This window comes from Sphaeramia orbicularis, chromosome 19 (assembly GCF_902148855.1).
Source record: "Sphaeramia orbicularis chromosome 19, fSphaOr1.1, whole genome shotgun sequence".
Classification (NCBI taxonomy): Eukaryota; Metazoa; Chordata; class Actinopteri; order Kurtiformes; family Apogonidae; genus Sphaeramia; species Sphaeramia orbicularis.
In genome coordinates, this window is record NC_043975.1 from 50843734 (window position 1) to 50865871 (window position 22138).

The following is a 22138-nucleotide window of genomic DNA, read 5'->3' on the forward strand; positions in this document are numbered from 1 at the left end:
ATAACCATAAAATTTCCATTTTTTAAAAGAAATTTGTTTTTTCACAGAAAAATACAGTTCAAATACATTTGCAAATATATCATAATTTCACAAATATTTCTTTTCTATTTATGAGATTAAACTGTTAATTTAAAGTTTAGTACTGTAAAAAAAAAAAAAAACGGGATAAAAATTACTGACAATTAACTATAAAACAAGTAATTGTTCTGTCAGTTGAACCAGACTTGTTTGTTAATTGACAAATATCTTGTGTAATTACAACAAAAATGTTGAATAAATGTATTTTTGTGAATGTATAATATGTATGAGCACTGATAAACTGTCCAAATACAGTTTTTATCAGTGGACTGGACAACTGAGTCTCATTGAAAATTATTTATATATATATTTATAGGGAATTGGATTGTTTTAATACATGAAAATATTCTTTATTAAACATTAAAAAGTCAAAAAAATAAACAAAATCTCATGTAAAGTTAGGGAAAAAACTATTTTAATTATGGAAAGTTACCGTATTTTATGAGATGGTTATTTTCCGTGATTTAACAGTATTTTTTCGGCGCCCCTCCTGCCGGAATAATACTGTTTTTTTACGTTTTTTTTTTTTTTTTTACGGTGCAAGTGAATACAATTTTTGCCAGAATTTCTCCTGGGACACAAACACTCACATTTCTTCCATGTAAAGAGCTGTCAAAAGCTTTGCATATAATTACATAACTCTTACCAAATTGCTCATATCTGTCCAACCTTTATTTTAACCATTTGAAGTTTTCATGAGCACATCATTAGCCTCATATGAAAACTGTCTAACTCATACACAAATGGACAAAAGTCTGTGGACCTGTTGAATTCAGGTGTTTCTTTTCTAACAGGGGTCTGGGATACAGAACAATAAAGACAAATGTCAAAATATAGTTTTATATTGGGATAACTATAACACCCCCCCCCCCCCCCGCCTTCCCCTCAAGGAGCCACTGCTCTTTTCCCAGGCTGCATTTGTAAATAAGAATCTGTTCTTAATTACTTGCCTGGTGAATAAAGTTTAAATAGAATACAAAAATTGCATTGGTTAGTTTGGTTTAAATTGTTATCTTTGCTTCCAAAATGCCTCAGAGATGGTTTCGACTTAATTTCTCTCAACATTGATTTTTTTTTTTCTTTTTTTTTTTTATCCATTACTATCATTTTAAATGGTCTACTTCTAAATTTCTAAAATATTTTCGTGCTCTGACTGTAAATCATAATTTTCCACCACAACTAACCATCTACTTTCTTCACATCTCACTGAGGAAGACAAATCTAACATTAAACTTTAAGGAAATATTGATGTTTCTAAACTATATGGACATAAATATTGGGACACATCATGTTACAGCTGTAAGATGTCCTGTTCATGAGGATTGGACATAGAAACATGAATATTTCCTTAAAGTTTAACGGGAGACTTTTCTTGTGTTTTTTAGAGGTAGAATATTTAAAATCATAGTCATCGATTTAAAAAAGAAGCGAAATCAATGTTGAGAGAAAAAAAGATAACAATTTAAACCAAACTAACAAATGCAATTATATTTATCCCAATATCAAACTCTATTATGACATTAGTCTTTATTGTTTTGTATCCCAGACCCCTGTTAGAAAAGAAACACCTGTATTCAAAGTGTCCACATACTTTTGTCCATATACTGAATGACTTTGGTCATTATGATATGAGGATAATGATATTCTGCTGTAATCCATCTGTGATATTGCAATTGACTTCCACATAAATATACAGAGATTTTTCACATAGAAGAGGAAGACGATGAAAAAGTAAGAGAAGCTGAGTGATGCAGGAGCAATGGGGGGTCGAGATGGATTTTTAAGAGAGAGAGATTTTGCTGTTATAAGTAGCCTTTGGACAAGGGATGGAGGAAGGACAAATGAATTGATCCAAGAACAAAATGGGTGAGGAGGGTCCTCTCCTCTTCTCCTACTGTCAGTGAAATAGGCCGTTAGAAGTGACAGAAAAAGGCGCTAATGTGCACATGTTGGAAGGAAGATCTATGCAGGTCCCCTTGAGGTGCAATTTACTCTAATTCTTATCTGGAAAGCACTGGGGGTATGGATTGGAAAGGGTAAAGATAGAAGATGAATCTAGGCCTGAACTGGTCTGCGTATTTCCATCATGTGCCAACTCCTTGACTAAACCAGCTGATGATTGTACGGTCGATAATCCAGTACTTATGCCTGTCTTTATCGTGCAGATTGATCTACTGTCACTATCTGCAGTTGCCACAGGCTGTAATTAGACAGTCCACACACAACCCGTCAGTGGTGAATAAAATGGGTTAATTTATAAACTGGAGAAAGCATGCTTATGAAAGATAAGAGAATATCGTTAGGTTCAACTGTAACTCACAGACCCTTAAAGGTGGGGTCTAAGATGTTTTTCTGGAGCATTTTTTATTATATTCCTTAAAATCCCCTTCACACCCCGATTACAACTAATTAATTAAATGCTCCAACACAAAAAATTTAAAAAAATCAGTCCACCTGTGGAACGGACAGGACTGAAAAAACACCATCCAATCATTTTGAGCGCCCACTGGAAATGATTGAACAGTGATATGTCTGTCAAACTCAACTGACATTCACCCCTCCCCCTTCCCCCCTCTTCGCATTCCCAGAGGAAGCGCTTGTACAAGAAGTGAAGCCAGAACCTGGATATATTAGTTCTATTAGGATGGAAAGTTCACCTGCAAACTGTTTAGTCACAAACATAAACCAGTAGGAACCAGTGGTCTGTTTAGACCTGGTGTGGTCTGTTTAGACCTGGTGTGGTCGGTTTGGACCTGGTGTGGTCTGTTTAGACCTGGTGTGGTCTGTTTAGACCTGGTGTGGTCTGTTTAGACCTGGTGTGGTCGGTTTGGACCTGGTGTGGTCTGTTTGGACCTGGTGTGGTCGGTTTGGACCTGGTGTGGTCTGTTTAGACCTGGTGTGGTCGGTTTGGACCTGGTGTGGTCTGTTTAGTCCGTTTCTTCTGCCTCAACACCATGTTGTCTTCGTTCTGACCAAAACAATGCAGCGTACGTGTGACGTCATCGCACATGCACAACGAAGGTGGAATCGTTAAGCAGAATTGTTAAGCAGGCAAACGATTCCAAGGAATTAAGCTACTGGGAACCGGTTCTCAACAAGAACCGGTTTCTCGATTCCCATCCCTACCAACCCGGGTACGGAGCAGAGCCTCAGCTGGCTAATTGTTGCTGTGCAGCACTCGTGAACCCTCGGGAACAAGCATTACATGTGCCACTACTCTGGAGGCGTGGCTTCAGAGGGACGTCTGAAGAGAAGGGTTTGGACTTTTGAGTGTTTTCAAAATGTAGCTGCTGGAACTGTTTTTCTAAGATCTCGTACCCCACCTTTAACATAAGTGTCTACGTCTTATCATTTTATCATTCATTCACAGGTTGAAGGCCTCACGTAACATTTTGAACCTCATTATTGGAATATAATACAATTTCACTTGGGTTTTAAAAATTGAAACAGGAAATAAAATTGCCCTTTTCACATAGAAAAAGACATGCATTGTTCTTAAATGATTACCTGTACAGACCTGACAGAACCGACAGACGTGACCAGACCTTTAACAGCTCCATCATGGCAGATGCACAATATGAATAAAGTCTGTGGACCTGGTGAATTCAGGGGTTTCTTTTCTAACAGGGATCTGGGATACAAAACAATAATGGCAAATGTCATAATATAGTTTTATACTGGGATAAATATCATTGCATTGGTTAGTTTGGTTTAAATTGTTATCTTTTTTCTCTCAACATTGATTTCACTCCTTTTTTTAAATCCATGACTATGATTTAAAAATTCTACCTCTAAAAAGCACAAGAAAATCTCCCATTAAACTTTAAGGAAATGTTGATGTTTCTGTGTCCAATCCTCCTGAACAGGACATGTTACAGCTGTAGACATGATGTGTCCAATATTTATGTCCATATAGTTTAGAAACATCAACGTTTCCTTAAAGTTTAATGGGAGATTTTTCTTGGAAGCTAAGATAATTAAAACTGCAAGTGCTGTTAAGGCCTTCGCCCTCCTGCCCGACCGCCTCCCGACACGACTGCTGAGGCCATCAACAGTGAGACGACACCGTATCGTGGACTTGATCCGACATTCTGCGAGATACACACACTTTTATACTTTCCTAAAACAACGGTGTCATTTTCATTCACTAGGTGGAGTTTTGTGTGGATAAAAATGGTTCTCTGACCATACTGTAAAAAAAAAACACTCGTAAAAAAACCAGTAATTATTCTGGCAGCAGGAGTGCCGAAAAAATACTGACAAATAACAGAAAATAACCATCTCATAAAAATACTGTAATTTTCCTTAATTAAAATACAGTTTTTTGCCCTAACTTTACATGAGATTTTTCATGTTTTGTTTTTTACTTTTAATGTTTATTAAAGAATATTTTCATGTATTAAAACAATCCAATTCCCTATAAAAAAAAAAATAAAAAAAAAAAAAAATATATATATATATATATATATATATATATATATATATATATATATATATATATGTATAAATAATTTTCAGTGAGACTCAGTTGTCCAATCCACTGATAAAAACTGTATTTGGACAGTTTATCAGTGCTTATACATGTTATACATTCACAAAAATACATTTATTCAACATTTTTGTTGTGAAACCTCCTGTAATTACACAAGATATTTGTCAATTAACAAACAAGTCTGGTTCAACTGACAGAACAAATACTTCTGTTACCGTTAACTGTCAGTAATTTTATCTGGTTTTATTATTATTATTATTGTTATTTTTTTACAATATTAAACTTTAATTAACAGTTTAATCTCATAAATAGAAAATAAATATTTGTGAAATTACGATACATTTGCAAATGTATTTTAACTGTATTTTTCTGTGAAAAAAGAAAGTTTCTTTTAAAAAAATGGAAATTTTCTGGTTATTCACAGTTACAGTTTTTTCATGTTATTTTCCATTTGATATGTAAAATCACAGTCTGTTTTCATCATTTCATTGATATTTTCCTGTATCTTAAAAATACAGGAAAAATCTGTCAAACAGTGAAAATTCTGTTAAATTACAGATTTTTTACAGTGTACAGTACATTTTCAGCAGACCTGAGTGCAACAACAGTGGGAAGTAAAGGATCGAAAGATAACTCATAAGAAAACAGATCCAGTGTCCCTGTATGTTAGCGTCATGTTCTGTCTGAATCAATCCCCAGTTGAATTTGTGAGGTTCTCAGGTTCTGTCTCTGTGTTCCAGTCCTGTGGTCTGGATGCAGGAGATCAATCTGCCAATAGAAGTGGGCGCTACCTTCACTGGAGGAGAACTCAACTAACTAACTCAAAGTCTATATCAGTGATCAACAGGAACTATAGTGATATCTGTAACCATTTACATGTTATAAGCCATCAACATATGGACCATTAGAAGGAAAGGCACATTTTGAATTTTTCAAAATTTCATCAAAAATTTTGAAGTTAAAATAAATCAAAACTGTGAAAAAAACTTTTTTTTTTTTTTACAGTGTGCACATGACTCCTGGCTCTGTGCACATGTCAGTGACAGTAAAGTGTTTCTGAAGAGTTCTGCTCATCCAGATCTAACCTGAGTTTTTTCCGTCCGGCCCTGACTGGAATCCCACCACAGTAATTGGATGTTGGTGTCAGGAGCTTCAGTAGCCTGGAGGTTCCTGACTTCAGCATTAATGAGTGAGAGCAGAGGAAGTGGACTGGATTAGGTATGTCTACACAAAATGCAAATCAGAAAGAGGGAAAAACAAAAGGGCTTAGTAGATAGAGGAAGTTAAAGTACCTCAGAGTCCCACAGGTGTTGCTTTTACCTCTGGCATGAAAGAAATCAGTTACACGTCTTCTTTTCCTTGTCTATATTAATTGTTCAGAAATGTATTCAGTGCTGTTTTGACATTTCACACTGGGCAATGTTTATAGAAACACCAACATCCAGTAAGGAAATAAATAAATAAGCCACAGGTGTCAAACATGTGGCCCGGGGGCCAAATTGGGCCCGCCAAAGGGTCCAATCCGGCCCTGTTGAGCCGCATTATGTAATAAATTCCCATTCTGTAATAAAAGTTCAAAATGTAATAAGAATGTCTCGTCATCTTGTAATAAAGCTGCATTATGTATAAACTGACACATTTGTAATAAACTACCTTAATGCATTATGTAGTAAATTTTTACATTGTTAAAGACACTTCCCCAGTATTTTTTTTTTCAGCGCCATGGACACTTTATATTGATCAAAATATATTCAGCAAAATACATTTTAGTTGCAGGTTAGCCACCAAAGGTGTGACGCTTTAGCTCTTTTTTATATCCAGAAATGTTGTTTACATTGTTAAAGACATTTTCCTGATATTTTTTTTTTTTTTTCCGACTGGCATAGACACCTAATGTTGATCAAAATATCTTAATTTGCCTTAAAAAGGTTCTGTTTAGAAATAAATCCATTTATTGTTCAACATCAGCATTTTGTACTTTGTGTGTGCATGTTGGAGTGTGTGGACTAATTGTGAATGTAATTGTAACAGGTAGGCTATCATTAGCACTACTACAACTACTAATCTGCAGGGCTACGTCATTTAAAGAGGGCAAAAAAAAATCTACTTGAGTGTCGTTATTACATAATGAACCATGTTATTACATTTCCTGAAAATAAAAATGTGTCAAGTGCATTTGTAATAAATTTCTCCAATTGTAGTAACGTACTACATATGCGAAAAAATTTACTACATAATACATTGAGGTAGTTTATTACAAAATGCGTCAGTTTAGTACATAATGCAGCTTTAATTACAAGATGACGTGACATTCTTATTACATTTTGAACTTTTATTACATAATGGGAATTTATTCCATAATGCGGCTCAACAGGCCCGTGGGATGAATTTGTGAAATGCAAAAATTACACTGGAAGATTTTAACAATCAATCGTGTCAAAAACCATTTTATTCAGGTTCCACATACACACACATACAGTCCAATTAGATTTCCAGTGGGTCAGAACCAGTGAAATATCATAAATAACCTATAAATAATGACAACCCCAAATTTCCTCTGTTGTTTTTGGTGTAAAAAGTAAAATTACATGAAAATGTTTACATTACCAAACGATACTTTTACAAAAAACGTGAATATCCTGAACAAACATGAACAAAACGGAAATGTCTTAAGAAAACTAAATGCAATTTTACTAATATTCTGCCTGTTACTAAATGTTTTGTGCGATTGTAACTACGGATGTAAACAATTAATTGACTAACGATTAATTGTAGAGAAAAATTGTGCTTGATTAAAGTATTAATTGTCGGTTAATTGCCCTTTTCTGCCGGTCCACCACCTGCCCGAAGGCTGCCGGTTTGTCTGCGGCTGGGATAGCCGATCACTGAACCAGATCATAGCGTAGATGAGTTAGAATGTCTGTATGGACATGGAGGAGCAAACACAGACCGACCGTCTGTTTGTGGCAGCGGTGCACCCCCGAATAAATACAGGCACAAATGTGGGGTCGGTATCGGAGTGTTTTCCTGGAGGTTGGTCTAGTCTACAGTCAGTGAAAAGTTTCACTGTCACTTCTGCGGGGGCACGGACTGCACTGTACCCCCATAAGTATTAGAAGGAGGACGGAAAGTGATGCACGCATGCGCCCAACCAACACTCACGCATCCTCATGGCTGTACTGCGTCCGTGCGAGTACCCCCCCATTCCACAGCGCCACAACCAACAGATGAATTCCACAGGAAACACTGACTGTGTCAAATGGTTCAATAAATCAATCATTAAGGAATATGACATGGTTTTTTCATGAAGTGTAGAATCATACTTAGCTTTTATTCTTGTAGACCGTATTGAAAAAGAAATTCAGGTTCTCAGGAAAATCGCCGCTTATCAATTAATGGTTAATCGATCGATAAAGGCAACCAACTATCGATTAATAAATTAATCAATAATTTGCATCCCTAATTGTAACGCACATGTGTAAATGATAAACTGATAAACCGAGGCAGAATAGTGTTAAAATTGCGCTTGTTTTTCTTAAGACAAGTCAAGTTGTTCATGTTATTCAGATTTTAAGGAAAACGTTGTAGATGTAAACCTGACCATAATAGAATTTTACTTTTTTCACTGTTATCATCTTACTGGTTCAGCCCACTGCAGATCAAACTGGGCTGAATGTGGAACTGAACTAACATGAGTTTGACAGAACTGAAATAAGCTGACAAAAAGTTTTTGTTTTTGTTTTTTTGTTTTGTTTGAGTGGTTTTTTTTTTTTTTTTTTAACCATTTGTTTCCAGAGAGTAAATGTGCATAGTGGAAACAGAAACACCTGTGAATAAATTTGAAGTAGCCAACGTGTGTTTGACCATCTGACTACGGGGTTCTTTGTGTGTCCTCCCAGATATTCAGACAAAGTGGTGAAAACATGTCTGGTCCAGCAGGGTTTTCCTCCATCATCCATAAAACACACCACAGCCATTTTTAAATGAAGACTCTCCTCCTGCAGAGGCATGTTGTTGGCCTCATAGCATAATTGCTACACTGTAAAAAAAAAAAAAAACAGTAAAAAAAACTGTATTATTCCGGCACCAGGGGTGCTGAAAAAATACTGTGAAATAACGGAAAATAACCATCTCATAAAAATACGGTAATTTGCCATAATTAAAATACAGTTTTTTGCCCTAACTTTACATGAGATTTTGCATATTTTTGTGATTTTTTTAATGTTTAATAAAGATATTTACATGTATTAAAATAATCCAATTCCATATATATATATATATATATAATATATATATAGATATATATATATATATATATATATTCATTCATCAATTATCCACCGCTTATCCGGGGCTGGGTCGCGGGGGTAACAGTCTAATCAGGGACACCCAGACTTCCCTCTCCTCAGACTCCTCCTCCAGCTCTTCCGGGGGGACCCCGAGGCGTTCCCTGTCCAGCCCACAGACATAGTCTCTCCAACGTGTCCTGGGTCTTCCCCGAGGTCTCCTCGGGACATGCCCGGAACACCTCCCCAGGGAGGCGTCCAGGAGGATCTGAAACAGATGCCCGAGCCACCTCAGCTGGTTCCTCTGGATGTGGAGGAGCAGCGGCTCTACTCCGAGCTCCTCCCTGGTGACTGAGCTCCTCCCCCTATCCGTAAGGGTGCGCCCAGCCACCCTGTGGAGGAAACTCATTTGGACCGCTTGTGTCCGGGATCTTGTCCTTTCGGTCATGACCCAAAGCTCATGATCATAGGTACGTAGGAACGTAGATTGACCGGTAAATCCAGAGCTTCTCCTCTTGGCTCAGCTCCTTCTTCACCACAACCGACTGGTACAGCGACTGCATCACTGCAGACGCTGCACCGATCCGTCTGTCAATCTCACGCTCCATCCTTCCCTCACTTGTGAACAAGACCCCGAGATACTTAAACTCCTCCACTTGGGGCAAAGACTCCCCACCGACCCGGAGAGGGCAGACCACCTTTTTCCGGTCGAGAACCATGGCCTCGGATTTGGAGGTGCTGATCCTCATCCCGCTCGCTTCACACTCGGCTGCAAACCGCCCCAGTGCACGCTGAAGGTCCAGGTTCGATGAGGCCAACAGGACAACGTCATCTGCAAAAAGCAGAGATGAAATCCTGTGGTCCCCAAACCGGACCCCTTCCGGCCCTTGGCTGCGCCTAGAAATTCTGTCCATAAAAATTATGAACAGAACTGGTGACAAAGGGCAGCCCTGCCGGAGTCCAACATGCACCTGGAACAGGTCTGACTTACTGCCGGCAATGCGAACCAGGCTTCTGCTTCGGTCATACAAGGACCGGACTGCCCTTAGCAAAGGGCCCCGGACCCCATACTCCCGAAGCACCCCCCACAGGATACCACGAGGGACACGGTCGAACGCCTTCTCCAGATCCTCAAAACACATGTGGACTGGTTGGGCGAACTCCCATGAACCCTGAGCACCCGATGGAGAGTATAGAGCTGGTCCAGCGTTCCACGACCGGGACGAAAACCACATTGTTCCTCCTGGATCCGAGGTTCGACTATCGGTCGGATCCTCCTCTCCAGTACCTTGGAACAGACTTTCCCCGGGAGGCTGAGAAGTGTGATCCCCCTGTAGTTGGAGCACATCCTCCGGTCCCCCTTCTTAAAAAGGGGAACCACCACCCCAGTCTGCCAGTCCAGATGTACTGTCCCCGACCGCCACGCGATGTTACAGAGACGTGTCAACCAAGACAGTCCCTGCACATCCAGAGACTTAAGGTACTCAGGGCGAATCTCATCCACCCCCTGTGCCCTGCAACCGAGGAGCTTGCCAACCACCTCGGTGACTTCAGCTTGGGTGATGGACGAGTCCACCTCCGAGACCTCAGCCTCTGCTTCCTCCATGGAAGACGTGACAGTGGGATTGAGGAGATCCTCGAAGTATTCCTTCCACCGTCCGACAACATCCCCAGTCGAGGTCAGCAGCTCCCCACTTCCACTGTAAACAGTGTTGGTGGTGCACTGCTTTCCCCTTCTGAGGCGCCAGATGGTTTGCCAGAATTTCCTTGAGGCCGACCGATAGTCCTCCTCCATGGCCTCCCCAAACTCCACCCAGACCCGAGTTTTTGCCTCCACAACCGCTCGGGCTGCAGCACACTTGGCCTTCCCGTTCCCATCAGCTGCCTTGGGAGTCCCACGGGCCAACAAGGCCCGATAAGACTCCTTCTTCAGCTTGACAGCATCCCTTACTTCTGGGGTCCACCACCGGGTTCGGGGATTGCCGCCACGACAGGCACCGGAGACCTTGCGACCACAGCTCCGAGCAGCTGCTTCGACAATGGAGGTGGAGAACATGGTCCACTTGGACTCAATGTCCCCAGCCTCCCCTGGGATCTGGGAGAAGCTCTCCCGGAGGTGGGAGTTGAAGACCACACTGACATCGGGTTCTGCCAGACGTTCCCAACAGACCCTCACAACATGTTTGGGCCTGCCGAGTCGGTCCGGGTTCCTCCTTTGCCAGCGGATCCAACTCACCACCAGGTGGTGATCGGTTGACAGCTCTGCCCCTCTCTTCACCCGAGTGTCCAAAACACGCGGCCGGAGGTCTGATGATACGACAACGAAGTGGATCATCGACCTCCGGCCTAGGGGTTCCTGGTGCCACGTGCACTTATGGACATCCCTGTGTTCGAACATGGTGTTTGTTATGGACAAACTGTGACTAGCACAGAAGTTCAATAACAAAACACCACTCAGGTTCAGATCGGGGAGGCCGTTCCTCCCCATCAGGTCTCCAGGTCTCACTGTCGTTGCCCACGTGTTGTTTTAGTTCCATATCATCCAATCCCATACATTGTCATTCATACCATTACTGTAACTTTGCTGTTCTAGATAAACCTGATCTGCAGTAATCTGTTTGAGTGTAAAAAAAAAAAAACTAATTGGTATTAGGCTTTAACCCTTTCATGCATGAATTATGAGACCCTTAATCAAGATTTTTTTTCCTAAGTGTTTTTATTCCTCTTTAGGCATGACAAAAACATGCCTGAAGAAAATATTCTTATGAACCTATTTTCAGGGAGCTGCAAAAATGTCCACTCAGCTGGACAGCATGCGTTTAGTTTTTGAAGCAAAGAAACATGTATTTACTGATATACTGTGTGAAACTATGAATAAAACCATTTTTAATGCTTATTGTAGGTAATTCATTTGTCAGACAGGGATAGTTGTTTGTTTACTTGCTTTACTAGTTTGTCTGATAAATGAATTACCTACAAAAATTCTATGTGGAAGACAGTATGAACCTTTAGCAGACATTTTTAATGCTACTAATATAATGTTTCTCACATTTTAACGCTCTAATACCAGTCATTGCTCACTTTGTGGTGATAATATGCAAAAAAACCCAAAACAACTTTTTGCATAAACTGTTAATTTCAGATTAATAACAATAACAAACAGTTGACGTACACTTAAACATGTTAGTGTAGATCAGGTTTATCTAGAACAGCAAAGGTACAGTAATGGTGTGAACTGCAGTGTATGAGATGGTGCATTAGTGTCCACTGTGTTGGCTGATACGGAACTAAAACAATAATGAATATATAGAGAACAGCTGGAGAAGAACTGTCCACTGGAGTGACCACTGGAGTGACCACTGGAGTGACCACTGTGCATGAAAGGGTTAAAATGGGATTTTGCATGATGTTTCTCAGAGGAAGCATGTGAAAGTGTCCCCAGAACTGACCCTTGGGGAACTCCACAGCGGACACCGCAAAGGAGCAGGAGGTATCTGAGCACAACAAGGACAGGCTTCCTAAAGAAATGGTAGAAAACCCAGTCCAGGACCACGTGAGGTCAGGATGGTACGGTCCACTTTGTCAAAACACCACAGAGGAAAATATCACAATACAGAGTAAAAATTCTGTGACCGAACTGAGGTGGAAAATGCAAGACTTCACATGTTCTTTGGCTGATTTTCTGATATTTTACCGTTTGTGATGCATTTGGACAGAGGCCCACCTCCTGTCGACATGTCTTCATTTACTGTAGTGTCAGTTTTACAGTCCACAGTGTGGGAGCACAGTGTCATTCTGTGGATTCAAACAACCGACACCATGTACTCTTCCACTATATCATATTTTATTATTGTAGTATTCTAGTATTCTACTATTGTACTCTTCTAGTATTCTACTCTTCTAGTGTTCTAGTATTCTAATATTCTACTATTCTACTCTTCTAGTATATAATAGTATAGTATTCTAGTATTCTACTATTGTACTCTTCTAGTGTTCTAGAATATAACAGTATAGTATTCTAGTATTCTATTATTACAGTTTTCTAGTATTCTGGTATTCTACTATTATAGTTTTTTAGTGTTCTAGTATTTTACTATTATAGTTTTTTAGTATTCTAGTACTGTAGAGGTACAGGAGGTCTCCCGATGGTAAACCTGTCCATCCACTCAGTTCAGTTGTAACTAGTATTCGAGTACTATGGTAGTATTCTAGTCCATCCTCTCAGTTCAGTTGTAACTAGTATTCGAGTACTATGGTAGTATTCTAGTCCATCCTCTCAGTTCAGTTGTAACTAGTACTCTAGTACTATCGTAGTATTCTAGTATTACAGTAGTATTCTAGTACTACAGTAGTATTCTAGTCCATCCTCTCAGTTCAGTTGTAACTAGTATTCTAGTACTACAGTAGTATTCTAGTCCATCCTCTCTGTTCAGTTGTAACTAGTATTCTAGTACTACAGTAGTATTCTAGTACTACAGTAGTATTCTAGTCCATCCTCTCAGTTCAGTTGTAACTAGTATTCTAGTACTACAGTAGTATTCAAGTACTACAGTAGTATTCTAGTCCATCCTCTCAGTTCAGTTGTAACTAGTATTCTAGTACTACAGTAGTATTCTAGTACTACAGTAGTATTCTAGTACTATAGTAGTATTCTAGTACTACAGTAGTATTCTAGTACTATAGTAGTATTCTAGTACTATAGTAGTATTCTAGTACTACAGTAGTATTCTAGTACTATAGTAGTATTCTAGTACTACAGTAGTATTCTAGTACTATAGTAGTATTCTAGTACTACAGTAGTATTCTAGTACTACAGTAGTATTCTAGTCCATCCTCTCAGTTCAGTTGTAGCTAGTATTCTAGTACTATAGTAGTATTCTAGTACTACAGTAGTATTCTAGTACTATAGTAGTATTCTAGTACTACAGTAGTATTCTAGTACTATAGTAGTATTGGAGTCTATCCTCTCAGTTCAGTTGTAACTAGTATTCTAGTACTACAGTAGTATTCTAGTACTACAGTAGTATTCTAGTACTATAGTAGTATTCTAGTACTACAGTAGTATTCTAGTACTACAGTAGTATTGGAGTCTATCCTCTCAGTTCAGTTGTAACTAGTATTCTAGTACTATAGTAGTATTCTAGTACTACAGTAGTATTGGAGTCTATCCTCTCAGTTCAGTTGTAACTAGTATTCTAGTACTATAGTAGTATTCTAGTACTACAGTAGTATTCTAGTACTATAGTAGTATTCTAGTACTACAGTAGTATTCTAGTACTATAGTAGTATTGGAGTCTATCCTCTCAGTTCAGTTGTAACTAGTATTCTAGTACTACAGTAGTATTCTAGTACTACAGTAGTATTCTAGTACTATAGTAGTATTCTAGTACTACAGTAGTATTCTAGTACTATAGTAGTATTCTAGTACTACAGTAGTATTCTAGTACTACAGTAGTATTGGAGTCTATCCTCTCAGTTCAGTTGTAACTAGTATTCGAGTACTATAGTAGTATTCTAGTACTACAGTAGTATTGGAGTCTATCCTCTCAGTTCAGTTGTAACTAGTATTCTAGTACTATAGTAGTATTCTAGTACTACAGTAGTATTCTAGTACTATAGTAGTATTCTAGTACTACAGTAGTATTCTAGTACTACAGTAGTATTGGAGTCTATCCTCTCAGTTCAATTGTAACTAGTATTCTAGTACTATAGTAGTATTCTAGTACTACAGTAGTATTCTAGTACTACAGTAGTATTCTAGTACTATAGTATATTCTAGTACTACAGTAGTATTCTAGTACTACAGTAGTATTGGAGTCTATCCTCTCAGTTCAATTGTAACTAGTATTCTAGTACTATAGTAGTATTCTAGTACTACAGTAGTATTCTAGTACTATAGTAGTATTCTAGTACTACAGTAGTATTCTAGTACTACAGTAGTATTGGAGTCTATCCTCTCAGTTCAGTTGTAACTAGTATTCTAGTACTACAGTAGTATTCTAGTACTACAATAGTATTCTAGCCCATCCTCTCAGTTCAGTTGTAACTAGTATTCTAGTACTACAGTAGTATTCTAGTACTACAGTAGTATTCTAGTCCATCCTCTCAGTTCAGTTGTAACTAGTATTCTAGTACTACAGTAGTATTCTAGTACTACAGTAGTATTCTAGTCCATCCTCTCAGTTCAGTTGTAACTAGTATTCTAGTACTACAGTAGTATTCTAGTCCATCCTCTCAGTTCAGTTGTAACTAGTATTCTCGTACTATAGTAGTATTGGAGTCTATCCTCTCAGTTCAGTTGTAATTAGTATTCTAGTACTACAGTAGTATTCTAGTACTACAGTAGTATTCTAGTCCATCCTCTCAGTTCAGTTGTAGCTAGTATTCTAGTACTATAGTAGTATTCTAGTACTACAGTAGTATTCTAGTACTATAGTAGTATTCTAGTACTACAGTAGTATTCTAGTACTATAGTAGTATTCTAGTACTACAGTAGTATTCTAGTACTACAGTAGTATTCTAGTCCATCCTCTCAGTTCAGTTGTAGCTAGTATTCTAGTACTATAGTAGTATTCTAGTACTACAGTAGTATTCTAGTACTATAGTAGTATTGGAGTCTATCCTCTCAGTTCAGTTGTAACTAGTATTCTAGTACTACAGTAGTATTCTAGTACTACAGTAGTATTCTAGTACTATAGTAGTATTCTAGTACTACAGTAGTATTCCTAGTACTACAGTAGTATTGGAGTCTATCCTCTCAGTTCAGTTGTAACTAGTATTCTAGTACTATAGTAGTATTCTAGTACTACAGTAGTATTGGAGTCTATCCTCTCAGTTCAGTTGTAACTAGTATTCTAGTACTATAGTAGTATTCTAGTACTACAGTAGTATTCTAGTACTATAGTAGTATTCTAGTACTACAGTAGTATTCTAGTACTATAGTAGTATTGGAGTCTATCCTCTCAGTTCAGTTGTAACTAGTATTCTAGTACTACAGTAGTATTCTAGTACTACAGTAGTATTCTAGTACTATAGTAGTATTCTAGTACTACAGTAGTATTCTAGTACTACAGTAGTATTGGAGTCTATCCTCTCAGTTCAGTTGTAACTAGTATTCTAGTACTATAGTAGTATTCTAGTACTACAGTAGTATTGGAGTCTATCCTCTCAGTTCAGTTGTAACTAGTATTCTAGTACTATAGTAGTATTCTAGTACTACAGTAGTATTCTAGTACTATAGTAGTATTCTAGTACTACAGTAGTATTCTAGTACTACAGTAGTATTGGAGTCTATCCTCTCATTCAATTGTAACTAGTATTCTAGTACTATAGTAGTATTCTAGTACTACAGTAGTATTCTAGTACTACAGTAGTATTCTAGTACTATAGTAGTATTCTAGTACTACAGTAGTATTCTAGTACTACAGTAGTATTGGAGTCTATCCTCTCAGTTCAATTGTAACTAGTATTCTAGTACTATAGTAGTATTCTAGTACTACAGTAGTATTCTAGTACTATAGTAGTATTCTAGTACTACAGTAGTATTCTAGTACTACAGTAGTATTGGAGTCTATCCTCTCAGTTCAGTTGTAACTAGTATTCTAGTACTACAGTAGTATTCTAGTACTACAATAGTATTCTAGCCCATCCTCTCAGTTCAGTTGTAACTAGTATTCTAGTACTACAGTAGTATTCTAGTACTACAGTAGTATTCTAGTCCATCCTCTCAGTTCAGTTGTAACTAGTATTCTAGTACTACAGTAGTATTCTAGTACTACAGTAGTATTCTAGTCCATCCTCTCAGTTCAGTTGTAACTAGTATTCTAGTACTACAGTAGTATTCTAGTACTACAGTAGTATTCTAGCCCATCCTCTCAGTTCAGTTGTAACTAGTATTCTAGTACTACAGTAGTATTCTAGTACTACAGTAGTATTGGAGTCTATCCTCTCAGTTCAGTTGTAACTAGTATTCTAGTACTACAGTAGTATTCTAGTACTACAGTAGTATTCTAGTACTATAGTAGTATTCTAGTACTACAGTAGTATTCTAGTACTACAGTAGTATTGGAGTCTATCCTCTCAGTTCAATTGTAACTAGTATTCTAGTACTATAGTAGTATTCTAGTACTACAGTAGTATTCTAGTACTACAGTAGTATTCTAGTACTACAGTAGTATTGGAGTCTATCCTCTCAGTTCAGTTGTAACTAGTATTCTAGTACTATAGTAGTATTCTAGTACTACAGTAGTATTCTAGTACTATAGTAGTATTCTAGTACTACAGTAGTATTCTAGTACTACAGTAGTATTGGAGTCTATCCTCTCAGTTCAATTGTAACTAGTATTCTAGTACTATAGTAGTATTCTAGTACTACAGTAGTATTCTAGTACTACAGTAGTATTCTAGTACTATAGTAGTATTCTAGTACTACAGTAGTATTCTAGTACTACAGTAGTATTGGAGTCTATCCTCTCAGTTCAATTGTAACTAGTATTCTAGTACTATAGTAGTATTCTAGTACTACAGTAGTATTCTAGTACTATAGTAGTATTCTAGTACTACAGTAGTATTCTAGTACTACAGTAGTATTGGAGTCCATCCTCTCAGTTCAGTTGTAACTAGTATTCTAGTACTACAGTAGTATTCTAGTACTACAATAGTATTCTAGCCCATCCTCTCAGTTCAGTTGTAACTAGTATTCTAGTACTACAGTAGTATTCTAGTACTACAGTAGTATTCTAGTCCATCCTCTCAGTTCAGTTGTAACTAGTATTCTAGTACTACAGTAGTATTCTAGTACTACAGTAGTATTCTAGTCCATCCTCTCAGTTCAGTTGTAACTAGTATTCTAGTACTACAGTAGTATTCTAGTACTACAGTAGTATTCTAGCCCATCCTCTCAGTTCAGTTGTAACTAGTATTCTAGTACTACAGTAGTATTCTAGTACTACAGTAGTATTCTAGTCCATCCTCTCAGTTCAGTTGTAACTAGTATTCTAATACTACAGTAGTATTCTAGTACTACAGTAGTATTCTAGTCCATCCTCTCAGTTCAGTTGTAACTAGTATTCTAGTACTACAGTAGTATTCTAGCCCATCCTCTCAGTTCAGTTGTAACTAGTATTCTACTACTACAGTAGTATTCTAGTACTACAGTAGTATTCTAGTCCATCCTGTCAGGTGAGCTGTAACTTCTGTCCTCTTTTTGTGTCCTTCAGGTGATGCTGGCTGCTTCCTACTGGTCATTACTGGCACCAGCGATCGATATGGCAGAGGATTCTGGGAAATACGGCTCCTTTGCTTTTGTTCCTGTGGCCGTGGGATTCAGTCTGGGAGCGGCGTTTGTTTACTTCGCTGACCTTGTGATGCCTTTACTGGTAAGAACCACCAAACCTGAAGTTCACCAACACTGCAGACAGACTTTCAACAGATTTTCTCTTCTCTTCTCTTCTCTTCTCTTCTCTTCTCTTCTCTTCTCTTCTCTTCTCTTCTCTTCTCTTCTCTTCTCTTCTCTTCTCTTCTCTTCTCTTCTCTTCTCTTCTCTTCTCTTCTTTACTTCTTTTTGTTACCTCCGCTAGGAGGTATTGTGATCACTTTGCTTTGTGTGTTTGTTTGTTTGTTTGTTAGCAAGATATCGCAAAAAGTTATGGACAGATTTTCATGAAATTTTCAGTAAATGTTGATACTGGCACAAGGAAGAAATGGTGAAATTTTGGTGGTGATGGTGGGGTGGGGGGAGCAGATCTGTCCTGGCGGAGGTCTGTGCTCTCAGAGTTCTTTTCTTGTTTCATTTCTTTTTTGTTTCATTTCTTTTTGTTTCATTTCTTTTCTTTTAGTTTTGTTTCTTTTCTTTACTTTCATTTTGTTTCTTTGCGTTTTGTTTTGTTTTGTGTCTTTTCTTTGTGTTACCTCTGCCAGGAGGTATTTTATTCACTTTGCTTTGTGTGTTTGTGTGTTTGTTTGTTAGCAAGATAACTCAAAAAGTTATGGACAGATTTTCAAGAAATTTTCAGTAAATGTTGATACTGGCACAAGGAAGAAATGATGAAATTTTGGTGGTGATCAGGGGGGCAGATCTGTCTTGGCGGAGGTCTGCACTCTGAGTGCTTTTCTTGTTTCTCTTTGTTTTTTTCTTTTTTTTTTGTTTCTTTTCTTTCTTCTACCGTCTTGTAAAGTGTTGTCTGTGGCACTAATGAGGGCAGAGGTTCTCGGTCTGAGTATATCCACAGGATGTTACTTCAGGTGATTGACAACAGAGTGGCTTTGGTTAATTTTGCAGAGACTTTACTTTTGTGTGGCTTCGATAAAGACGTAATTACTGCTCAAAGCAGCTAGTGGAGAACCTGAAAATAAGACAGTGGAAATGAATCAGACTGCACCGAAGTATGGGACTTCTTTGAACCGTCACCGAGGAACTACTGTTCCACTTAGAGCCTCTGGATGTGAAACCTGCCTGTAAACCAGATACCAAATCCAGATTAAAAGAAAAAATGCACATACTGCTAAATACTGTGTCAGATGAAGGCGTTTGCTTCATCTGGCGTTCTGGAAAATGTGTTTATATTTGGTCAAATAAGATCATAAGATGCTGTGGATTTGAATCCTCTGTAGAACTCAGACCTGATAAATTCATTCAGAATTTGTACATCATTTTATTTCATTTCCCTTGATACATAATTACTCTCCTCTTTCTGGAAGCAACCAGATACACTCATTAGTGAGGTAAATAAACAGAGCTATTAGTGGAATATTAATGTTATTAATGTTAACATAACAGAACTGATCACCATCTCCTCATGCCATCTTTTGTTAATTAATTTATTTTTTGATAAGTGTTTGTCTTTTCCAATTATAATATAAAGATACAAAAAAGAACACAACAATAGGCACATCACTTGAAAGAATTCAAAACCCACTGTTAAAAAAAAAAAAAAATGTGAAAAAACTCTGTTATTCCGGCAGCAGGGGTGCCAAAATAATACTGTTAAATAACGGAAAATAACCATCTCATAAAAATACGGTAATTTTCCATAATTAAAATGCAATTTTTTGCCCTAACTTTACATGAGATTTTGCTTTTTTTTTTTTTTTGACTTTTTAATGTTTAATAAAGAATATTTTCATGTATTAAAACAATCCAATTCCCTATAAATATATATATAAATAATTTTTAATGAGACTCAGTTGTCCAATCCACTGATTAAAAACTGTATTTGGACAGTTTATCAGTGCTTATACATGTTATACATTCACAAAAATACATTTATTGTCAATGAACAAACAAGTCTGGTTAAACTGACAGAACAAATACCTCTGTTACTGTTAATTGTCAGTAATTTTATCTGGTTTTAATATATATATATATATATATATATATATATATATATATATATATATATATATATATATATTACAATATTGAACTTTAAATTAACAGTTTAATGTCATAAATAGAAAAGAAATATTTGTGAAATTATGATACATTTGCAAATGTATTTTAACTGTATTTTTCTGTGAAAAAATAAAATAGTTGTTTTAAAAAATTTAAATTTTCTGGTTATTCACAGTTACAGTTTTTTCATGTTATTTTACATTTGACATGTAAAATCACAGTTTATTTTTGTCATTTCATTGATGTTTTCCTGTATCTTAAAAATACAGGAAAAATCTGTAAAATAAAACATTGAAAATTCTGTTAAATTACAGATTTTTTTTTTTTTTTTTTTTACAGTGCATGCAGGTATTAGTGGTAGCCTATATTAAGCTGGTTTGGTACAGAGTTTGCGCAGGAGCTTGAAATTCTTGAAAATGTGTGTTTTCAAGGTCTGTAAAGTGCTTGCAATTATAACTATAATGTAATTCATGTATTTATTTTAATATTAACTTAGTTAGATGGTAAGCCAAGCTCCTTACAGAGGGGTGATACATGTTGAAAAATAGACTTTGTCAAAAACGAAAACTCCCCTTGCTCTCAGGTTGACTCTTGGTACATTTTTATCTTAATCTTTGTTTCAAGCGCGAGTGTGTCTGAAGAACGCCAAGTGGCTTCCGTTTTTTGGTTAAAACTTTGTGTTCTCCTTTAATTTCTAAACTTTTTGCATTTATGAAAACATAATTTTAGATGTTTAGACCACAATACAATGTCATTATTGTGATAAAAGTGAAAAAAAAATAATCATGAGTATATGTTTTCCAATAGATATGTATTTAACCTCAGTGATAAGGTGCTGTGCTGTGAAAATTTGAAACTGACCTTTGAAAGTGCTTGAATTTGACCTTGAAAAATGTGTATGAACTGACTGTTTCTCATCATGGTTTATAAAGAAAGGAAAATAATAACAAACATGTAGCAGGCATGTACATGCACAGGTGGACACAGTTTGGACCAAACATACAGAGTGCTCCTGTGTTTCATAATGTGGTCAGTGATCTGAACCCCCCCCCCCCCCCCCCCCCAAAAAAAAAAAAAAAAAAAAAAAAACACAGTAGACTACAGAGCTGTTCGGTTAAATGTGCTCACAGCTCTTCTTTGTGTCTGTGTTCATATTAAATCAGTCTCAGTGAATCCAAAGGAACTCTGTGTTGGTAAATGACAGTTGTTCAAATGGACAGGATTTCAGTTCTGTTCAACATGTTGATGCTCATATGAACTATGTTTTCAGCTCCAAAATGAACCATTGCAGCACAATTAATGCTATATTTTCATGTCACAAATGGACAAGTTCTATTTGAACTGAATTTCTCTGAAAAACAAATCTTCTCTTCTTTTGGATTCCCCAGTTTTTCTTCCCAGATTCTCTCCTCCATATCACATGTTTTATTTGTACAGGTTCAATCTGGAGTATGGTGCTGATCCATCCTGCTTCTGTTCCACCAATACATACATGAAGAATGGCACACAGCACTGTTTACATCAACACTTTTACAATAAGAAGCATTTTTAGACACAAAGAACAATTCTAGATTGTTCTTTCCTCTTTAGTGTGATGCTAAACTATCCAATAAATAATAGTGCTCCTAGTTTTTGCACAGGGATCATTAGTGTAAACGCTGACATGGCTGCAGAGCATCAGTATGATGGGATCCACAACAAACCATGTCACATCCTCCACTGACACATTTAGTGTTTTTGTGTCAGCTGGGATTGTTTTAGATCCACAATACCAACATTTATGAAGAAGAGCACAATTAGCAATAGGAAGTCTGTAAGTTTATTCCTAATAAAGTACTGGGACTGACCAGAGCATCATGGGTAATGTCACGTCCGTCTACCAGCAAAAGT

At 37.2% G+C, this 22138-nt stretch overlaps 1 protein-coding gene across 1 annotated transcript in view; it reads left to right on the forward strand.

Annotated features, from left to right (window-relative positions):
* LOC115439487 (zinc transporter ZIP11-like) overlaps positions 1 to 22138 on the forward strand; it is an 84851-nt gene that overhangs the window by 52563 nt on the left and 10150 nt on the right. The window contains exon 4 of the mRNA XM_030163301.1: positions 18075 to 18233. Within this exon, the coding sequence (XP_030019161.1) occupies positions 18075 to 18233 (159 nt within the window). The remainder of the gene's footprint in view (positions 1 to 18074; positions 18234 to 22138) is intronic.